At 38.2% G+C, this 19,918-nt stretch overlaps 1 protein-coding gene across 8 annotated transcripts; it reads right to left on the reverse strand.

Moving 5' to 3' along the window:
• Positions 1-224: 224 nt before the first annotated feature.
• Positions 225-19,301, reverse strand: LOC112452951. 8 transcript variants are annotated; one of them, XR_003040557.1, is made up of 29 exons: positions 19,050-19,301; positions 15,567-15,898; positions 15,071-15,231; positions 14,880-14,983; positions 14,331-14,683; positions 14,081-14,249; positions 13,885-14,000; positions 13,505-13,611; positions 12,552-12,897; positions 12,201-12,478; positions 11,871-12,111; positions 11,556-11,786; positions 10,917-11,324; positions 10,593-10,796; positions 9,972-10,371; positions 9,604-9,851; positions 9,117-9,392; positions 8,823-9,022; positions 8,247-8,544; positions 7,974-8,124; positions 7,697-7,862; positions 7,466-7,619; positions 7,159-7,337; positions 6,374-6,803; positions 5,962-6,041; positions 5,175-5,360; positions 3,205-3,296; positions 1,570-1,624; positions 1,167-1,200 (listed from the first exon to the last, which is right to left on the reverse strand). XR_003040557.1 is itself a non-coding variant. In XM_025013427.1 (28 exons), the coding sequence occupies exons 2-28, from the start codon at positions 15,883-15,885 to the stop codon at positions 1,052-1,054; spliced, it is 6,009 nt and encodes a 2,002-aa protein (XP_024869195.1). In that variant the 5' UTR covers positions 15,886-15,898; positions 19,050-19,301; the 3' UTR covers positions 225-1,051. The 8 variants fall into 8 exon arrangements, 7 of the variants coding, with proteins under 7 accessions (XP_024869195.1, XP_024869196.1, XP_024869191.1 ...); XM_025013427.1 differs by lacking the exon at positions 3,205-3,296 and having other exon boundaries at positions 225-1,200; XM_025013428.1 differs by lacking the exons at positions 1,167-1,200; positions 1,570-1,624 and having other exon boundaries at positions 1,714-3,296.
• Positions 19,302-19,918: the final 617 nt, after the last annotated feature.

Raw genomic sequence — 19,918 nt, forward strand, 5'->3', positions numbered from 1 at the left:
TTAATATATAAAACAAATTGATTCGAGAACAATAAATTTTATAGTTAGAAATTTTGCTTTAAGCGATTCTACCAGTTGAATTAATCACTCTAATCACCGATTAAGTTAATACGAGTTTGGTCAAAGTCCGTCAGCAGCTTGAAATTTGTTCACCATATTTATTCTCTAACGGGATAAAATTTTGGGAGGATAAGAAAAAAGTGGACCTTTTTATACTTTTGAGATTCTTTAAGAACGGAAAAATTGTTTTATGAGCTCGCTTTATACAACAATAGAGATAAGAAATTATTATCCTACGGACTTACAAGATATTTTTTACAAGCACCCTTATGAGATTGTATGTGGAACGATATACTTGAGCACGGCAGCTTTCTATCAGCTGCAAAGAGACCGTATCGAGCTCGTAACGATCTACTAGTTACTATTGTTAAGCTCGTTATCACGTTTTAAATCCTTATTAGCAACTATAACGTCTTGTCACGAGTAAAATTCGCCGATCGCGATATTGGTCCGAGCGAATCTATTTTCGATGAAACTATTTAGCTTATAGCTCGGTGCGAGCTATTAACACGAGCCTTTCGAGAAGCGGATAACTCTGTGATAATGAAAGATGAACTGAAAATGGAAAATGTCAAATGTGTTAAGTGCATAGAGTGCGCTCTTTAACATTAATTAAGTTGATTAATCGACAGATATTTATTTTCGTAGCAATCATTAAAGTAATTAATTATTCAAAAGGCAAAAGTCTAAAAGATGTCTAAAATATGTTCCAAATATATAAATGTCTTCCTGACGTATTTTAGACTTTCGTGCTGTTTGGATAATCTGACACGTTTCTCTCTTTCTCTCTCTCTCTCTCTCTCTCTCTCTCTCTCTCTTTCTCTCTTAATCTGTTTGGTATAATAACGTGCATATACAAAAATATTCATAAAATGATATTTATGAGTTTGGCACTCAACACGTTCGAGACTTTCCGATTTGATCGGGGTAATACGATTCGTTGTTCTTGTGGCTATTCACAATAGTCCTTTAGAGCACGGATGATCTACGATCAATCCAATGATAACACCGATTCGACAGAGGATCTATTTCTCAATGGTAATTTCGGCCCACCGAGATAGCTCAATGGATTGCCGAAAGTTCGTTGACCATCCGGCAAGAAGATAGGAGACGTATTGAAAGTTATCGGCTTGCCTGGTGCTAAAAGAAAATAGTCTTCGTAATTAACTCTGCCCGACTGGCAGATTTCTCTAAAAATTATACATACAAGTGTTTCATGACTATATTTAAAAAGCAATTGAAAATATATCTTTGGTTATTCCCTCAGTGATTAAATTAGCAAGATATAGTAAATGAAATAAAGAATAATTATATCTTGCAACTAGTTTTTATGAAAGAAATTAGGATAATGTATAGGAAGTAGGAATGTTAAAATATTTTTCGGATTATTATGTGCAAGAATTAATAATCTACTTTCTTATGCAATATTGCATATATTATTAGAATCCTATCTAAAAAAAGGTTTCTTAAAACAAAGAATTGCTGAATTTCTTTGCATGTGTTACTGACCTAAGTAGTTTCCTTGCATCTTCGATCGTCTTCCAATGTCTCCGTCCGCGGGCGCCTAAATGAAGCGAAAGTTTACTTTAAAATACTCAATTCTCTCGCCGTATAGCAATGACAGAAACAATAGATTCATTCTGTTTTCTTCAATCTTTCTGGTTAGTGCGTATACGTAGCAAACACGCTTAGACACTTTGAAGGCTTGCCTCGTAGAACTGCAGACGTTTCTGCAGCTCAAAGCGTGCATGCGATGAAGTGAAAATGTTTCTCACGTGCCACGAATAAATGCCCGTTTCGACATCGGGCAATTCCGATTAATCGCTGTCTATGCACTCGTGCAGGTTTGCGATAAAAGGTTTCATCGATGTCTTCGTAGAGCATTCTTAAATCAACGATTAGTCTAACCTGGGAATGGCTGCGCCGGTTGTAATTTACATCAAGCATTGACATCGGTATATTCAGATTTCGATTCAAACGCGCGAAAATAATTTTATTTGTTGCAATACAAAAACATGACGATTACATTTCTTTGTAACATTTAAAACTAAACTTAGAATCTTTTGATTTTATTCTCTAGATTCCCTAAAAATACAGGAGATCAAAGAGATTCTTCAATTATATCCTTCGGATCTTTTTAATAAATTCCTTTCAAGTAATAAAAGAATTAAGTTATATCGTATCATGCACATGCTTACCTAAAATGCGTTATAGAATTGATTCATATAAGTAATATGTAAAATACAACCTGCCGAATTGTTTGTTCATTCCCGGGTTAAAAGACTTCGTCGTGAGAAAAGGCGGCGAACTTGCGAGAAGAAGCTTGGCGGTGTAGGAGAGGCGTGAGAGATGGTTACAGCGATGCAACAAACTCGAGTTAATGGAAAAAAATCGTATATTTCCTCTGTCATTTCGTCTGTATATAACATGCTATAAAATGTATCTCAAGACTCACGGATTAATGTCTAAGATTTGCTAATTACTTCAGGAGAATATAAATCTTTTCGTCATTCCGAAAGGGATGCATCGTAACGATTCTATCGAGAGGAGAAGGTACATTTGAACACGCAATATATCTCTTTCGTTCGCCAGCTATGGTCTTGTGAACTGTTAATACAGTTTATGTATACAGTTTAATGAAACATTTAAAGAAAAACGGCAAAAATAAAAATGCAGAAATTGTCAGAAGTTGAAATCATAAAATGCAAAACGCTAACAGCTCATTAATTAAAGTTACGGGATAATAAAATTTTTCGTATTAATTTCAATAGTGATAAAATATTTTTTGAGCTAAATTACAATCTATATATTTGTAGCTAAATTATAATCTTTTGTATGTACATATAATGGTTTATATTTTATCTGTAGCCATATAAAATAATCGCAGTACTGCGATTATTTTACGATTATATGTATATAGTGCGTTTGTTTGTACTCAAATTCATAATAATATTATCCCAAGGAATTTCTTGTTAATTGCCAATGCATCCGAGGAAGTAGATTTAGATGTAACACACTATGTAAATAATAAATTGGATCTTGCGATTCAGAGAGGAATAAGAGCTGCGAAAGATGCAAGCTAAGATGCTGATTGTCGAGCTAACATTCGTATAGATTATTATCGACGTGCATGACACATCGTACCTCTATAATTCGCACGATGTTTCCGTTTCATCGGGTTTTAAAATGGAGTCTAACGGTATAACGCTCTCCTCAACATTAGACCAATCGCTGTGCTGAAAATATGTCTGATATATTTAAAGCCTGAGATACTGGATCTCGGATTATGGGTGATTCGCGATATATGCTTTGTGAATTTTATCGCATGATTTATTTTGTGTGATCGCCACCAAAAAGCACACAAAACGCCACACTTTGTACGATTGCACGAAGCAGCGAAATCAAACTAAACGCGCGGGTGTACACGTAAAAAATAAACTACAGAATTATTATACGTTACGTATTGAAAATAATATCACCATAAAAATACCTTTTTAAATTTATTATATACAATATGACCCCAACCAATCGATTCAGCCTATTAAAAGTTTCATTTGCTTAGCTGTTTTTTTTAGATTTAGAGAGGATATGACAATCGTGCCTCCGCTCGATGATTCAAATATAGATATACTTTCTGTCTCGCTGCCTGTATATCGCGAGGACGTAATAAACCAGCTGCTTGATAAAATATTCTCTACAAATTCGTAATAATTCATTCAGAATAATTTTTATAATATCTGAATAGTTAATTTTTTAGGTGTACACCGCGGCAATAACATAAATCTATGCTATAGTGACATTTTTTTAGTTAATTGCGTTGAATCAGATATAATCAGATATAATGATATCGTAAAAATACAAATGTTTTTAATCGATAAAATAATTCCTTTTTTATTTTTTTTTTAAATAATACTACTTGATTCTTTTTCTCTATCTCAAAGATATGGGTCTTCATCGTCTTATCTCAGTATATTCGTTGTAAATTTACTCTCAATGTTACTTTTATCTCGTTATCGTAAAGTTATTTTATAGGCACTAGAGTCTTAAAATAGTCTTTTGCTCGAGCTAAGTACGTATGGCTTCTTCTACAGCTAATCAATACTGGAAAAATACTGACGACGTGCTACGTAAGAAACACAAATAGGTGCTTGACTATACACGCTAACGTTACTTTACTCGAATGTCTTTTTCTCTCCGAATGTGGCTCTGAGCCAGACTTTGAATCAAATGTATATACTGATTTATGTGTAACTAACTCATAAAATTATGTAAGTAAAACATAGTTTGGGATAGGAAATTAGTGTTCACGCTGCAATGTAAACTATACGCGACAATTTCAAAGCAATACAAGCACTTTACCGAGCCTTCAACGATCGATTGTCATTTTTCATCATTAGAACAACGCGTTGTTGTGCCATTTCATTTTTAAATAGTGAACCTCTATTGTTCTCGCAAAATGTGATTTTGAGCGGATAATTATGCGTGCTAGAGCTAGTTACGTATGGCTAAATGTTATTACAGGTGCCTAACTCACAAGTTTCCTATTTAAATAAATATCAGAAATTTTGAGTTAAGCATCTTTGACTGTTAGCCATGTTATATTTCAACCACACTCAGCGATCTTGCTACGCTCATACTGTTGCTAAATTGTGTCGTCTTAAAATTTACATATATACGTGATTGTCATTAGTGAACGATCGCTTCACGCGGTATTTACAATAGTCGAAACGCACGACTATTTTTGAACGTATATTAATTATTGTCGTAAGTCAGTTTAATCAATTGTTCGGAGCGCGATTCGCGGGCGCGACGCCGGCGTAGCCTCTGCCTCGAGACTGGAGACTCATTTCGTCACCATTGATCAACTTCACCGTGACCTTCTCGGGCCGAGCTGCTCCGCGTAGTTTTCGAAACTTGATCGGCGCGTTGAGGTCGAGACTCATCGGCCTCTTCGGCACGGCGCTCTTCGTGGTGTTATTTGCTCTCGGTATTATACGCTCGGTTTTGATCTCATTCAACCCCGTCACGGAAAAGTTCGTCTCGAGGAGGGCCTGCGTTTCGTCGGGGTCCAATTCGTCAGTCAAGGAACCTCTCCTCGCCGTCTTGTCTCTTACCGGCATAACGAGAAGCTCGCCATCTTGATCATTACTCGCGTCCTTTTGTTCCTCTTGTTGATATTCCTGCGGTTGTTCTTTGTTCTCGTCTGCCTCCGGCTCCTGGGTGTCCTCTTCCTCTTCTTCCTCCTCCTCTTCTTCCTCGCGTTCTTCCAATTCGGGTTCCTCTCTTAGATCTTCCATTGACTGTCGGAGAAAAATAAAATGCTCAATGATTTCTTGAATTGTGACGACACAGAAAATATTATGCTACGTTTATTGGGCATTGCGAAGAAAGCGTGGATTTGTGAATGTATGGAAAAAATCTTATTTGAGAAATTAGATTGAAAAAATGATCATGGAAATTATTTATGTTATCTCGATGTAGTAGATTGTGTACCGGTATTCATAATCGGTTCTTATATTTAAGACCATCCTAAATACAATCTTAAGATGTTATTAACCAATCACAGAGCCGTATTAGCATCTTAAGATATTACTTAAGACGATCTTGAAATAAGATCTGATTATGTTTCTTCCTAATGCAATATGTCGACAGATTTAGTGAATTGTGAATATAAGTAGTGCGAAGTCAGATGCAGAAACGATATCCTTTAAAGAAAAAGCGATTCAGTCAGTTTATTTTTCTTTTTGCATTCAATGTATTTGTCATAAGAATGCGTCATAATGTGGATGAATGCAAATATACAATAAGTCAACAATTTCGACAAATGCATGCAAAGCTCTTTTGCAAGCCTGACCAAGCCAAATATGCATTTTTTTTTTACAAAAAAGAAAAAATCTTTACGAATGGGTTCGGTTTCACAGGTTTAATGACGATGCCTGTATTTACCCCTAGGAGCTCCTTTTTCTCTGGTTCTTCGTCTGCTGCAATGTATATAAAAATACAAGTATTAAATTTTGATAATAAAGCAAAATTTTGTGAAAAACGATACATATATCAGGCATTTTTACACATCTTTATATTATTTATTTTCAAGAACATTTAAATAAAGACTTACTGTTTTTCTTTCCGATAAACTCCAATATTGAAACTCCAATATGATGAATAGTGTTTCAAATATTTAATAGATGAGGTAGAACTGAGTTTGAATTTTTACTGTCAGATTTTATTTGTTAAGAAATCGGAAGGAGAAAAAAAATGTTCTTAGTACCAATTTTTTCCGATATTTTCTACGAATTGAAACAGATTAGAGTACCTTTAATGTGAACTTTCTTATCGTTCATTAAGTCCTTGGGTTCCGCATTCGGCAGTGGTTTGTATTCTTTGGCATTGGGCACTTTCGCGTGAGTTCCATTCGGCCTCTTGTCGTCGTCCATCACGTTCTTGAAACCGACCGCTTTCACGCCGCTCGGGGTGACCAGGGGTTCTGTGTACTGCTGCGATTGCCACCTCTGCGAGCCGGAAGGGCTGGCCGCACCCGAGGCCGCGTCGCGACGTCGTTGACGATCCTTGCGTGCGCTTCGCCATACCTCGTAAATACACCCGAGCACCGCGGCCACGAAGACGCAACACAGGGCTATGAAGATGTACGTTCCTGCACCCTGCTCCTCCTGGGTGGCGTTTGAATACTGCGATTTGTACAGGATTCTTTCCGGTGGATCCTCGACCCATGCTTTGTCGCGCCCCTTTAAGATATTTTGTTACTTAAAATGTATTGGCTTTTTGTACCGAATGAACATTTGTTTATGATATGTTGGTGTTAGGCTATTGTAAGCAATATTAAAGAAAATATTTTATGAGAGCTCATATAGTTTTAGTTCGGATGTGAAAGAGTATAATAATTTCATATTTTAAAATATATCAGTTGAGAAACAAAGATTATTTAACAATTTATCATCGTTTAAAGATTGCAAATTGTTTCAAATCCATAAAACACGTAAATTTGCCACATTACGTTCTTTGATACGTAAGATAATAGATGCAAAATTAATGTGAAACTGGTTTTTGTTTAATGAAGTATTTAATTTCTGAGTTTCTCACCACGCTATCGTTCTTGGGCGGTTCAAGACCACCTGGTTGAACATGGAAGACCGCACATTGGGCGCTTCTAACGCCGGCGGGTATCGTTGCCCGCACAGTCTCGCTGCCCTGTTTCGTAAAGAGCATGTATTCCTCTAGCGGTTTCATATCGGCACCTCCATTGATTGATATCACGACGTCTAAAAGAAACGTATAATTTGCAATTTGTTTTGACCATGTTTGTTTTGTCTAACATAAGAGAGACATAAATGATGCTAAGGGACACAAATTTAGCAACAGACATTGAGAGATTCAAGAGAAAACTTACTGCTGAGGCAGCCGGTGTATCCCTTGTAAGCGATAAATCGCGAATCGGTGGTGTTCAATCCGCCAAGCTGTATCTCCGTGGCGCCCGGAGGTTCGTCCTCGTCTGGTATCGGTATTCTTGGAATTGACAGCAATACGACGGGCTCACGGTCGATCTAAAATTATATACAAATTATAAAATACGGTATTTCATAATACATGGGAAAAAAAACCAAAAGAAATGATAACTAACTAAGAGGGTGGTCGTGTTGTTATCGCGAACATAGTAAACGCTGTGACGTGCACCGTTCAGGAAATTCCGATCGCTCAGGCGCACTCCAGCCGCCAAGCCCTCCCGGTCCTCTTCGAAGATGAGCTGTCCCTCGGACGTCAAGGCCACCAACAAGTAGTAGCTCCTTCTGGAAAAAAGTTCTTCGAAAAACATCCAGGACTCCAGGCGTCGGTGACTGGTGTCGGAACGGTCGAGTATTACACGGGGATTAAAGAAAATATTAAGATCGATGCTTTACTTGTTGTCGGTCTGTACTAGCAGCAACGCGGTGGTACGCTGTCGCAGTTCGTTCGTTGAGAATGCCAGCTGTACTTTCACCTGGTTCACTTCGCCCTCGAGTTCGAATTCGCGCTGAAGTACACTTTCTCCGCTGAAATCGGCGCCCTTTTCTATGTGAAAAAAACAATTTTATGCAGAAATTTTATTTTTTATTTTAATTTATATTTTTGCATTTAGCTCCAACTTAAAAGGTACATTTTTTAACACAACATATAATGACAGATAAGCTTACCGTCGGCACAATGTTCGCCAAAGTAGGACGTCAGTTCGCAATTACAGGAAGATTCCTGCCTGCCGAAATCCTCCGTGCAAATTCCTAAATTTTTACATGGCATCGCGTCGCACTTCATTTGACAATTCGGCAGAACGCCTTTACTCCCTTCATGATTCGCTTCACTAGCTAAGCTCGGTAGATCGACGAGATATTTGCCGATCATGAGTCCTCGCAAGCAGCCAATGTAACCTTTAATTAAAGCGCCTTCTTTTCCGACTCTGAGCAGATTGTCAGGATCGAATCCTCCTAAATTCACCTAAATGAATGATAAATATTTATTAATTTATTTAGATATGTATGCATCTTTGCTTGTATATATTCACTGATTATTATATATATTATACATTAAAGAACAATCCAAGAAGTCATTCTCATTATAATTGTGTTTTATAATATCCTAAAAAGATGTCATAATTTTTTAAAGCTGCTTAGATATCTTTTGAATATTTTTCAGACTTATTTGACATTTTAGTTTAAAACAAAAAATCAGTATCTATAATATCTATCGATCAATATCAGTATTTAAAGACCCACTTGGAAATAATCGGTAGGAGGTGCTGGCGGCCGCTGTGGTGCAAGAACTTCTTTCTCCGGATTCGTCCAAGGTTTATTCGAATACGTGTCTAGGAGTATCGGTGTTGCATTCAATGTGACGTTATATTCGTTCACGTACAATGTGGTCCAATTCTCGCCTCGAATTATAGCGATCTGCACGGAGATTCCCGTGTTAACATCTGGAAAAAGAAAAAACAGATTATTTCTCTGTAGCTTCTAATACGCACGTCGCATATATTGATTTGCATGCAATGTGAAAGGATTTTAAATTACTTGGATTTTCCACGGTGATATTCTTGATCTCGTTGCCAGCGTTGAAGAGGTATACTATATTAGTGCCGTTTGAGATGTAGAGGTGTACGAAATTGTTCAAGTGATCGTTCGCATAAAGTATTAGAGAATGGGTATCGTAAGTTCTTAAATTAATTAAAATATTTTCCAGCAGCATGCTTTTCAGCTGCAACCTTTCCTCATTGTCATCCGATCCGAAGTAGTTCTTCTTTAAGAAAGCTCCCGGTGAGGTGAACGTCAGAGCTTTGTTGTTGATATCTGGATTCGGGAATATCATTTTAATACTTAGCACTCAAATTGAATAATACATTTCAAATTGGCCTTAAATTAATATTAAAAAAAGTGGAAAACTATGGAAAGCCTTAGAAGTATATGTATAATCTCATTTATAATTTAAAAATAAATTTAAGATATATTTTAAAAAATATTTAAAAATAATTTCTTCAAGTAATCGAGTAAAATTACTTACTCGTCTCGCAATAAGTGCCTAAGTGTGCCCATCGATTTTCACACACGCATTCGAAATTACTCCACAACTCGACACATCTAGCACCGTTCTGACACTTATTAGGTTGGCACGAAGGCTTGCAGTCTTTAATGATCTCCGATAGATGTACCGACATATAACTATGGATGTCTAATATTTCTCCGTTGACAACGAGACCGCGAAAACAGCCGATGAGACCTTGTCGAACGGAAGAAGTCTTCAAATGCTCTCTAAAAATCAAAGGATGATTCGAATGAAGAGTTAACGCGCGAAATCGAATAAAAATCATTATTTATTATAATAAATAAATTAATTGTGACAATTAATTATCAATTTATGAAGTTACTCACGCAGTGGCACCGCCGATGAACATGGAACCTTCGAAAGGCCCAAACTCCTCTTCGGGATACAAATTCACCATTCGAAAATCAGTGTTGATCATAAATCTCACATGATAGTCGTTGTAGTCGATCCAAATCTTTTGCCACTCGCCATTATTCAGTTTTCGTCGGCTTTCCACTTGCAATTCGCGATTGGTACCGGTATTCAGGGTGAAATTAAAGGTCAATCGATATTCCGACGTTAGAGCGACCATGAAAGAGGGATAGTTACTCCGGATCGGCGGTTGATACAGAAGAATAGCTTTCTCGCCTGTCGTTCGGAAGCTGAAGGCTATATCACCCTTCCTCCAACCAGGCACTTCGATATACGATTGCGATGTCGTGAACGTTACCACGTATTTCTGTGTATCTAGAAATCATCATTAATCATCATTAATCGCACAAACGTGATGTTGCTTTCAAAAATGTTTTGTAGATATTATTCGTGATTGTTCACGTGATAGTATTTATCGCAAATAATTGCTCTAAAAGTCTTATTTTTATTGCTTAATTACTTCGAAGAAGTAAAATTATATTAGTTAAATAGAAGACATATAGCTTGTATCTGCAAGTCAATATGTATTTGCATACTTGTTTCAACACATTCCAATGGCCCTAAAGTGATACGTCCTCGAGCATCTTCCTCGAGATCTCTCTGCTGCAAGAATACCATTCCGGTGATGCCTAAGGAATCAGGTGTTTCGTAGTATCCCTCATCTGACAGCCACTTTCCGGCATTTCCCGCAGACACGTCGCAATTACAGCTCAAGTTAGAATTCACGCATGTTCTGTTCACTAAAGTAAAATTAATAAATAACAACCTTCGCGAGACAACGATTAAGCCTTTGCAAATGCAGATGTTTTAAAATTTATTTTTACAAATCGCATTAGAAATTTATTTAAGAAAGGACTCACTTCCACAAGGACAGGATCCGCGATTGACGTTTCCGATGTAATCGACGGTGGTACCTTTGGAGCCTAAGAACCATGTGGCACTGTGCAGCTCCAAGGGTGCCTTGTAACAGTCGTACTTTACATATTGGCTACAATAAAGCGAGTGCGAGATCAGCTCCTGAAGCATCTCGGCGGTGAACTGCCTATACTTGATGCTGAAGGAGAAATCGCTCTCGATAATAGATCTGACGTCTATTTGGGAGGGTAAATTGTGCTCGACGATCGTTTTAGTCGAATCTTCGATCGATTGGAATTCGCATTTTACCAAGGCGGGCGGAAATCGACCGTTGCCATCGATGTCGATTTTATAAACGTCATCTTGCGTGTATCCCAGAAGAGCCAATTCTTCACAAGTCTTTCTGTATTGTGCTAAAAAACGAAATAATGAAATTATTTTAATTTCTTCATTTTTTTATTTTCTGTATAGCTTATAATAAAATTGTTATATAATAAGAAAACTATTTACATTAAAGTTATCTACTTTTAGAAAGAACAGGATTTTTATTATTATAATTTTAAATGCCTTTAATTTAAAGTTCTGAATTAGTTTATTATATTGATATTGTTGAATTAATTATTATTTATCATAATTTGTTTTACCAAAGTGGCAGTTTTTCCCGATATATCCGGTGTCTGTGCAATCGCACTTGATCCTATCTTCTTTGACCGAGCATTTACCGCCATGTTCGCAAGTGTTCGGCCTCTTGCACGGATCCACGAATTGACAATTGTCTAAAGCAACTTCTCCGACTACTCTCTCGGTGTTAATTACGTATCTAGGTTCGATTCTTTCACCGTTCACTCGTATCTCGCGCATACACCCTACTAGACCTAAATTGTTGACATAAGAATTCTTTCTTGTTAAGTGTGTATGTAAATTCTTAATCTTTCAAATTTAATACTAGGTTTACGTACCCGCGTTACTTTTGCCACTTCCTATAATGACTTTATCGCCCAACTCAAACGTCATAGCGAAGAGCTTGTTCTGCTTATTCCTGTAATCGAGGAGGATGTTGAGTTCGCCCTTTGTGTAATTAAGCTCGACCGCGTGCCAAGAAGTGTTGTAAGGCGGAAACTTCACCGAAGTTGATACCGTGATGTTCTCCGTTATGACTGGTACCAATTGGAAACGAATTTCATCATTGACTTGACGTAACTATAAACATATAGAAAAAATATTAATTATTAACAGAGATTGAGAATATGAAAAAAAGAAAAATATATAGGACGGTATTGTAATCATACCTCCCAGTAACCAACACCGCGGTGGCTCTTTACATCTCCCGAAGCGACGATCGCGATTGGCTTTGAGCTTTTAAAGTCGAAGTTTAACTTCAACGAGTCGGTTCGCTCGATCGGCCACCAGATATGACTTCCCGGGAAAGGATACGTGATCGGGATGACTTCGACATCGGCTTCGTAATATTCTGGCTCCAGCACACCGATGTAGTGCACCATTGGGTTGGAGCGCTTCAATTCGTATATAATCGACTTGTCGTTGAAGAACACATACTTCAAGGAACCTGGAAAAATAGAAAATTGTATTAATTAATAGGATAGGATTGTCTAATAATTAGGCAATCGATTTTATCAAACCTGCAAAATTATTGTGCGACAGAAGACCCTTCTTCTTGTGAAGCTCCGGACCACCACCGATGTATATCTCCGGATCGATGATCATATTCCAATTTTCTCCCGGTACTTCTAGTACTTTCACCTCGTCGTCTAAGCTGACGAAAACGGAGGATCCGTTATGGAATATGATCAAGTTGTTCCAATGGTCAGACGTTACATAATCGCCCAACTTGGTGGAGATTTTCGAGTTATGCCCGAAATCAAGTTCAACGTGGACCGATCCATTTATAATGGAAGCTGCAATGTAATGCGGCGTGTCGTCGATTTCACCGGAAGCGTAGAACAGGGCGGAGTTGTCCCATTTTGTCTGAAATTTATAGATTTTTTATTAAAAACCAGATACGCGAATTTTTGGCTAATATTATGTTTTTAATTGTGACATAATAATTTAAATTTTGTACTTTTTTTCGCGGGAAAAGCATTCAGTACACTGAGAAAAAAATGTTATTAACTTGACTAAAATTTTCAACTGATCATTATTTTTTTAATTGAAATATTTATGAATTTAATTAAATACGACATATTAAATCTAACATAACGTAATTTGACTCAAATATTTAAATATTTTAATTAAAAAAATAATAATCAGTTGAAAATTTTAGTCAAGTTAACAACATTTTTTTTCTCAGTGTAACAATCGTATATTCAGCGTTCGACAAATTTTATTGTGTTCACACAATGACCCACTACGTTACAATTTGAGAAGTGGAACTCGACACTCTCTCTCGAAGAGTTTCCACGGTGAATTTTTCGTCATAGAGGGTGGCGCATGAAAGCAGCTGCTCGTGAAAATACATAATGCGCCCCTCTCGACTCCGACAAAGAGGTATAGCGTCTCGCTATAATGAATCAATGAGCCCGCGACAAGGGAAAGGAACACGGTCCCATTACAATAAGCGCCCGTGGTCAAATACCTTAAAAGCGAGGCTGATCCTGTTGACAGACGAGTGAACACGATCCTTCCAATCGTACACGCGAAAGGACACGTACGAGGAGCCTCTCAGCGTTAGTATAGTCGCGGCTGAAAAATGATGTTACATTTCAAACTCCATTAGTCTCGTATTGGGATATCCGGACCCTTTTAGACGCTTATAAAAGCCCTATCTCTCTTCTCCGGCTAATACAATTTATATAGTATATTTATCGTTTCTATATGTGATTGGCTATTCCTTTAATAATAGCTAAGAAAGTCTCGAATTAAATCTTATAGGAAAATAAACGATTAATTATTTGAAACATAAACAATAATATTTTAGTAAAGATAATTTGTATTAAACTCAATTACTTTACGTACTGTACACATCGCAACGTTCACCCTCGTAATTCGTTCCGAAACAATCACATGTCAGACTATTGTAGTGATTCACACATTGATCGGGGACGAAGCACAAGTTTTCTCGTGTTCTGCACCTAAATTGAAATTGAAGATTCGCATCACATCGAATTACTTCACGCACGTTCTCTTTTTTTCTTTTAAGGAGAAGACATACTTATCGATACATCCTTCCTTAACATTCTCGTGCTTGGTCGCGATTAGTGGGAGAATAGGTAGCAGATCGCTGGCGGATTTTCCGGAACTCAGAACCATATCCCTGATACAGCCGACGAAGGATTCTATTATGTACTTCACTCCGTGTAATCGTTCTTCGGAACTCAGTCCTGTCAAATCGGAAATAAAGCGATAAAGATGCGAAAAGATTTCCATTTGAAGGCGGTCTCTCGAAAGAAGGCTTTTCTCACCTCCGATAAGAACGACCGAGGCCAGTTCCTCGGATACTCCGTAATTAACGATGCGTTCTAAAACTTTTAGAGTAGTTTCGGCCTGCTTATCGTCGACTCTGGCAATCAACTTTGCCCCGTGCACGTCGATCCTCACGAGAACGCTATGCCATTGGTCTCTGTTCAGCCCTTGGCCGACTGTTAAACTAGTCGACTGTTTGCCGAATACATGAACAACTTTCAGCTGACCTTTTTCTACTATCACATAAAGGGCGTAAGGGTCGAGACTTTCTGGGCGATCTTTGACACTGTGATAAACTAGCAAACCGTGTGGAAGCTTGGTGCGGAACTTGAAGGATATCTCGCGACATAATCTGTGATATATCAAATAATATGTGTAAAACATTTTTTCTTTATGTCATTAAAATAACATAAAATAATTATAATATATCTATAAGACATTAAAATATTAAATTAATAAATGCATCAAATGATATATCGTAATGTATTTTTCTTCACAAATTGAAATATTCAACTGTTCAAGATTAATAGATAATTCAGATTGCTCACCTTAATTGGAAGGTTTTGATGCCAGGGCCATCAAGCTGGATAAAAGTATTGCTTTGTGCGAACATAAACGTTTTCTCGTGACCAGATTCCATAAAAGTTAATTCCTTCGGTAAAAATACATGATAGAAGTAATTTTCCTCATTTGCGTAAAACATAACGTATTTATATCAATTAAGTGACGACATTTGTACCTTTTTTCGTAGGTGCTTTGGTACCGGTGGTTTCGTCGGTTTCGGAGGTCTAAAGGTCGGTCGTGGGGTGCTAGTGGTTGTCGAAGGTGGAGTGCTCATTGTTGTAGTGCTTGTTGCCACAAATACATTGCCCTTTGTTACAAGATATGGCGGTAGCGTATCTAAAAATAGTTAATAAATCTGTACCAACTTTTCCAATTTTTATTAAATATGATCTACGAGGATTTTTATACAAAAATGTGTCTAATCTGTCTTAATTAACAAACAGATGTGCAGATAATTTATAAAAAGATTTATATATTCCCAAACGTGGTCTTATTTCCGCAAGTTTAATTTTTTTTAAATTAATTTTTACCATTCTGTCATATTACTGTATTTTTTTCAATCATGCAAATATATATTTAATTATTCTGATTCTTTTAGATTTTATATCTTTCTTCTTTTACGCTAATTGATTAATAATTATATTTAATAAACTTCTGAGGAAATATCTTACGATCGGCACCACCGACGCAATAATGCAGGCACTCCGCTTCCGAGTTAAACCGATTTTCATTTCCCATACAACCGCCGTAAGGGAAAGTTCGGCATTTTCCTTCGGTCTTGTTGAAGCTCCATTTGTGAACGTAGTGGTTGCAGGGTCCCCGATCTGTCTTGAGAAGACATCTGTCAGGCAGAATCCTTTTGGTCGTAGTAAGTTCTTCCATTTCTTCGACCGTATCCGTTTTTGGCGAATCCGTCTGATTCGCCGGGATCTTTGCGATTACGTTGAGCAAAACAAGGATCCCGAGGATCCTCTTGTCGCGGTAGATCATCGTTCCTCATTCGCTGAAAGAGCAATTCAATTTCCTAAAAGATTTTCGCAAATATAGATCCTTGTGTGATTTAAATTAATTATCGCGTTGCATTTTTAATAGCATACATACATACATGTACTATTTTGATTTGATATGGATACGCAGAGGTATTGGTATTCTTATAGTATTAATAAATAATTGAATATATGAAGTATTTAATTATATTAGTTTAATTATATTAGCGACACGCGCATATTTATTAACAATTCTCCATGACGTGTCAATGAATCACGCGTTGCCTAATTGTTATAACTCGATGAATCGGTCTAACTAAATTTGCAACGTATGGTATTGAATTCAAGAACATGTACAATCATATTTTTACGTATATATTCGATATATAGTTATATGAAAAAGTTTTAATAGTATTTGATACGCAAAATTTGAATACAAAATAAAAAAATAAAACCAATTATCTCGTATTTAAATGTTCGGGAACGCATTGCTTCTTTACAGTAGCAAAAATATGTAAAACTCTTCGTCCTGTTTATGCTATGTCTTCTCCTTGCTTAAAGCAATCGATTAAGTCGGGAGCGGCACGGACCGATTAGGATCAAGTCTGACGCGTTTTCATGCACGAGAGCTGTTCGCTTACCGCGCGCTTTTACGATTCAGGCCACGTGGACACCCACGCTCCCTTCCATAAAGCGCTTAAAACCGCTCGTCTTTCCGGTGCGTCTCGGTTAAGACTACCTCAACACCAGCCTGGCAGATGCAATTTTACGATTGCAGTTGCCGCTTTCGAATTTACGACTTCCCCTCGCGACGCAGGTATTAGATCGGGGAGGAGCCCGTATGAATGATGCAACGAATAGTACATCCGACGCGACCGGTTAAGCCGTCGCTACCGTTTCGATACAATCTTTCATTTTTCTTCTCCTAAAGAGTATCTCTTTCCATTATATATTGCATCTAATCCATGCAGACCAGTCAAAGTGCACCGTTGCGCCACGAACCCTCGGTGGACCGCCGCCCGGTGTATGCAACGCGATACGTCGAACCCGATGTATGCCTTTGATAATAAGGCGCATTAGCATACGCGAGACAAAATAAAGCGTTAACTTAGACATAATACGTTACGATGCGTAATCTGACCGCAGACATCGCCCGTTTCCTCGAACACCCTCTCGGAGAGTATCGTAAACTCTTGCAATTATCTCTTTCACCGGGTCAATTGGGTTTGATCTGCGAAAGAAAGACGACACGCGTCGCGCTCGTCCGGCATGAATAATCGCCGACCGGCCCTTGTACTTCCTGTCGGATTTGCTTTTTTAATGGGTCTCCTCGGGAACGCGTACGCGAGCGCGAACCTTGGCGAACTGAGAACGCTCTTCGTTCTACGAGCGCCTTCGCTCGCGCACCGTTGCGTCCGTCGCGAAATTGCCTCTAGTCGTCGCAATTTATCGAGCCAGTAAATAGCCGCATCTCCGGACTCGAACTTCGACGACCGTCGGAGCGAGACACATGCAATGACCTTGACGGATAACGAGGACCATAGGAAAAGAGCCTTACGGCTGCACCGCACACGACAATTGTGAGATCAAGAAAGAGATTGTTCTTCATTCGTTTTATCTTGATCGTAACATCCTCATCGTAATGGTCAATGCCGAGTTTCTCTCATTCGCTCTCTCTCTCTCTCTCTCTCTCTCTCTCACGGTGTCTGTATGCGCTTCGCGCAACGCCCCAGTTAATTAGAAGACCTATCATACGTCATCTGAAATTTCACGCCACGGCAAAGAATCTCGTGCTCATGACCACGAAGACGTCGCCGACTCGCGACAGCATCTGATACGGACGCTTTCGATCACGCACAGTTCTTGCAGTTTTCTTCTGCAGAACATAGATATACTCGAAAGTATCCAATGTCCAAGATAAATTAGCGACATTAATTTATGGCAATATCCTTTTTTTCAGAGATGTATATTTTTACGAGATTCATAGATGAGATTTTTATTCAGAGAAGCAACATATGGAATCTTTGAAAAGAATATATATACCTCGTAACAAACATTTTAGAATATATAAATGACATTGAAACAGTTTAATCTAATTAATTTAATCGTTTAATTTTTGATTTATTATTTATTAGAGACGAACAAAAATCAATCTGTTTTTATACACGATTTGTGAAATATTATTCCTAAAGAACACATAGTCTTTTAAACTCTCTGTATGGTTCGTAATACTGATTTAGTTAAAAAAAGTATCACAGAGATTATAGTGTCGACAATTATTCTTCATTTGTATTAGAATTTTTTAATACTTAATGGAGGAACAATAAACGTTTCGCGCGATAAGTTTAGTGAAATTCAACATTTTTCAATCTAATTCTGCCTATTTTTTTCTAGATATTTTGGAATTAAGATCTAGATTAGGTAGAGTATATTAAGTATATTAAGATAATAAATTATGAGAATTCTCTCTGATTATATATAGATACTACGTACTTTGTTGTTAGGATCAATGTCACTATGGTAATCTTATCTAAATGCTATTAATATCAATATTCATATTAATCGTATTGACAAACGTAATGTGTTCTTTGCATATGATGTTTGGTTGGTAATTTATCTTCGATTACTAGGACGTTATAGTATTTAGTCAGTTTACTACATAAATTTGTGTTTAATCAACCTCTATATTTACCATTGTGCTAAGCTAGCATGGATCCAATTAATCATCTTTACCTTTCTAGTTTATACCGTGCAAAAAAAAACTGGTACAATAATTAGAGGAAGATTTTGAAATTGGAGAAATTTAGGGAATGCATAGTAAGGAAAGAGCTTCAATATTAATTCATTCAGCTTCAATATTAATTCATTAATTTATTAATTTTGAAATTGGGGAAATTTAGGGAATGCCTAGTAAGGAAAGAGATAGATCAGCTTCAATATTAATTCAGCGCAATGGTTCTAAAATTTCGAAGGCTGTATAGAAGAAATTATTAATAATTATCGATGCCAATTTTCCCTAAAATGTGATTTCTCATCGAAATGACCCTGAAACGTCATCATCCTCGCCTGTGACGCGGGGTAATCGCCGAACTCCAAGCGGTACCCGTTTATCCGAGCTTTTTAAACTCTAGCGGGCTTTGCGCCGTGCGAACACACGAATCTGCGTACCTTCGTTCGCCGTGGTCCAGATGAGATCGCGGCTCTCGTACAGGCCGCGGGGCAGGATGTGACGTCAGAAGGCCCCCGCCGAGCTGAGCACCGTCCAACGGACGGCGGCTACGAGTCAATTGTCTTCTTTCACACTGACACACTGGCCAAATCCCCGCATCGACACGGCCGATCACAAGTATTCGCACGCACGCACACCGGTGCACATACCGCGCGCACACACACTCGAGGTCCGCGCCTCCTCCTCCTCCTCCTCCTCCTTCTCCTCCTTCTCCTCCTCCTCCTCCTCCTCCTCTTCCTCCTCCTTCTCCTCCTCCTCCTCCTCCTTCTCCACCTCCTCCACCTCCTCCACCACCTCCTTCTCTTTGTCCTCTTCCTCCTCCGGACTCCTGTTACTGCTGCTGCCGCTGCTGTTGCTTGTAGCAGCAAGTAGACACTAATTTATTAATGCCACTCCGACCACTATACTCTCCGTTACTCATCACGGTTTATTGACTTTCATTGCGATCTCGTCTCGCGCGCCACACTCTAACGTTTCTTCGCTCTTTTCCTCCCCATACGACGATCAGCCTTCCGTCGCGCGACCCAACTCGTTCCCTTTTCCCTTTTCGCGCCTGCGAGTCCCGCGCGGTTATACGAGCACTCGTTCGGTCGTTGATCATTCGCCGATCGATGTCGACTGTTCTTTTCCGCGAAACGTTATTTTTTTCCTAGCCGCTTCTTGAACTTTTCTCAAAGGGGACGTTTTCTACAGCGATCTCATTTAGAAGCGAGTGCGATCTTCTAAATGAACATCCTGAAATCGAATCGATATTGCATTAGCGAAATGACATAAGTAATCGTTGTCGTGATTTCTCAGCGTTTATTTC

The sequence above is a fragment of the Temnothorax curvispinosus genome, unplaced genomic scaffold, assembly GCF_003070985.1.
Source record: "Temnothorax curvispinosus isolate PA1 unplaced genomic scaffold, ASM307098v1 QBEX01003877.1, whole genome shotgun sequence".
NCBI lineage: Eukaryota > Metazoa > Arthropoda > Insecta > Hymenoptera > Formicidae > Temnothorax > Temnothorax curvispinosus.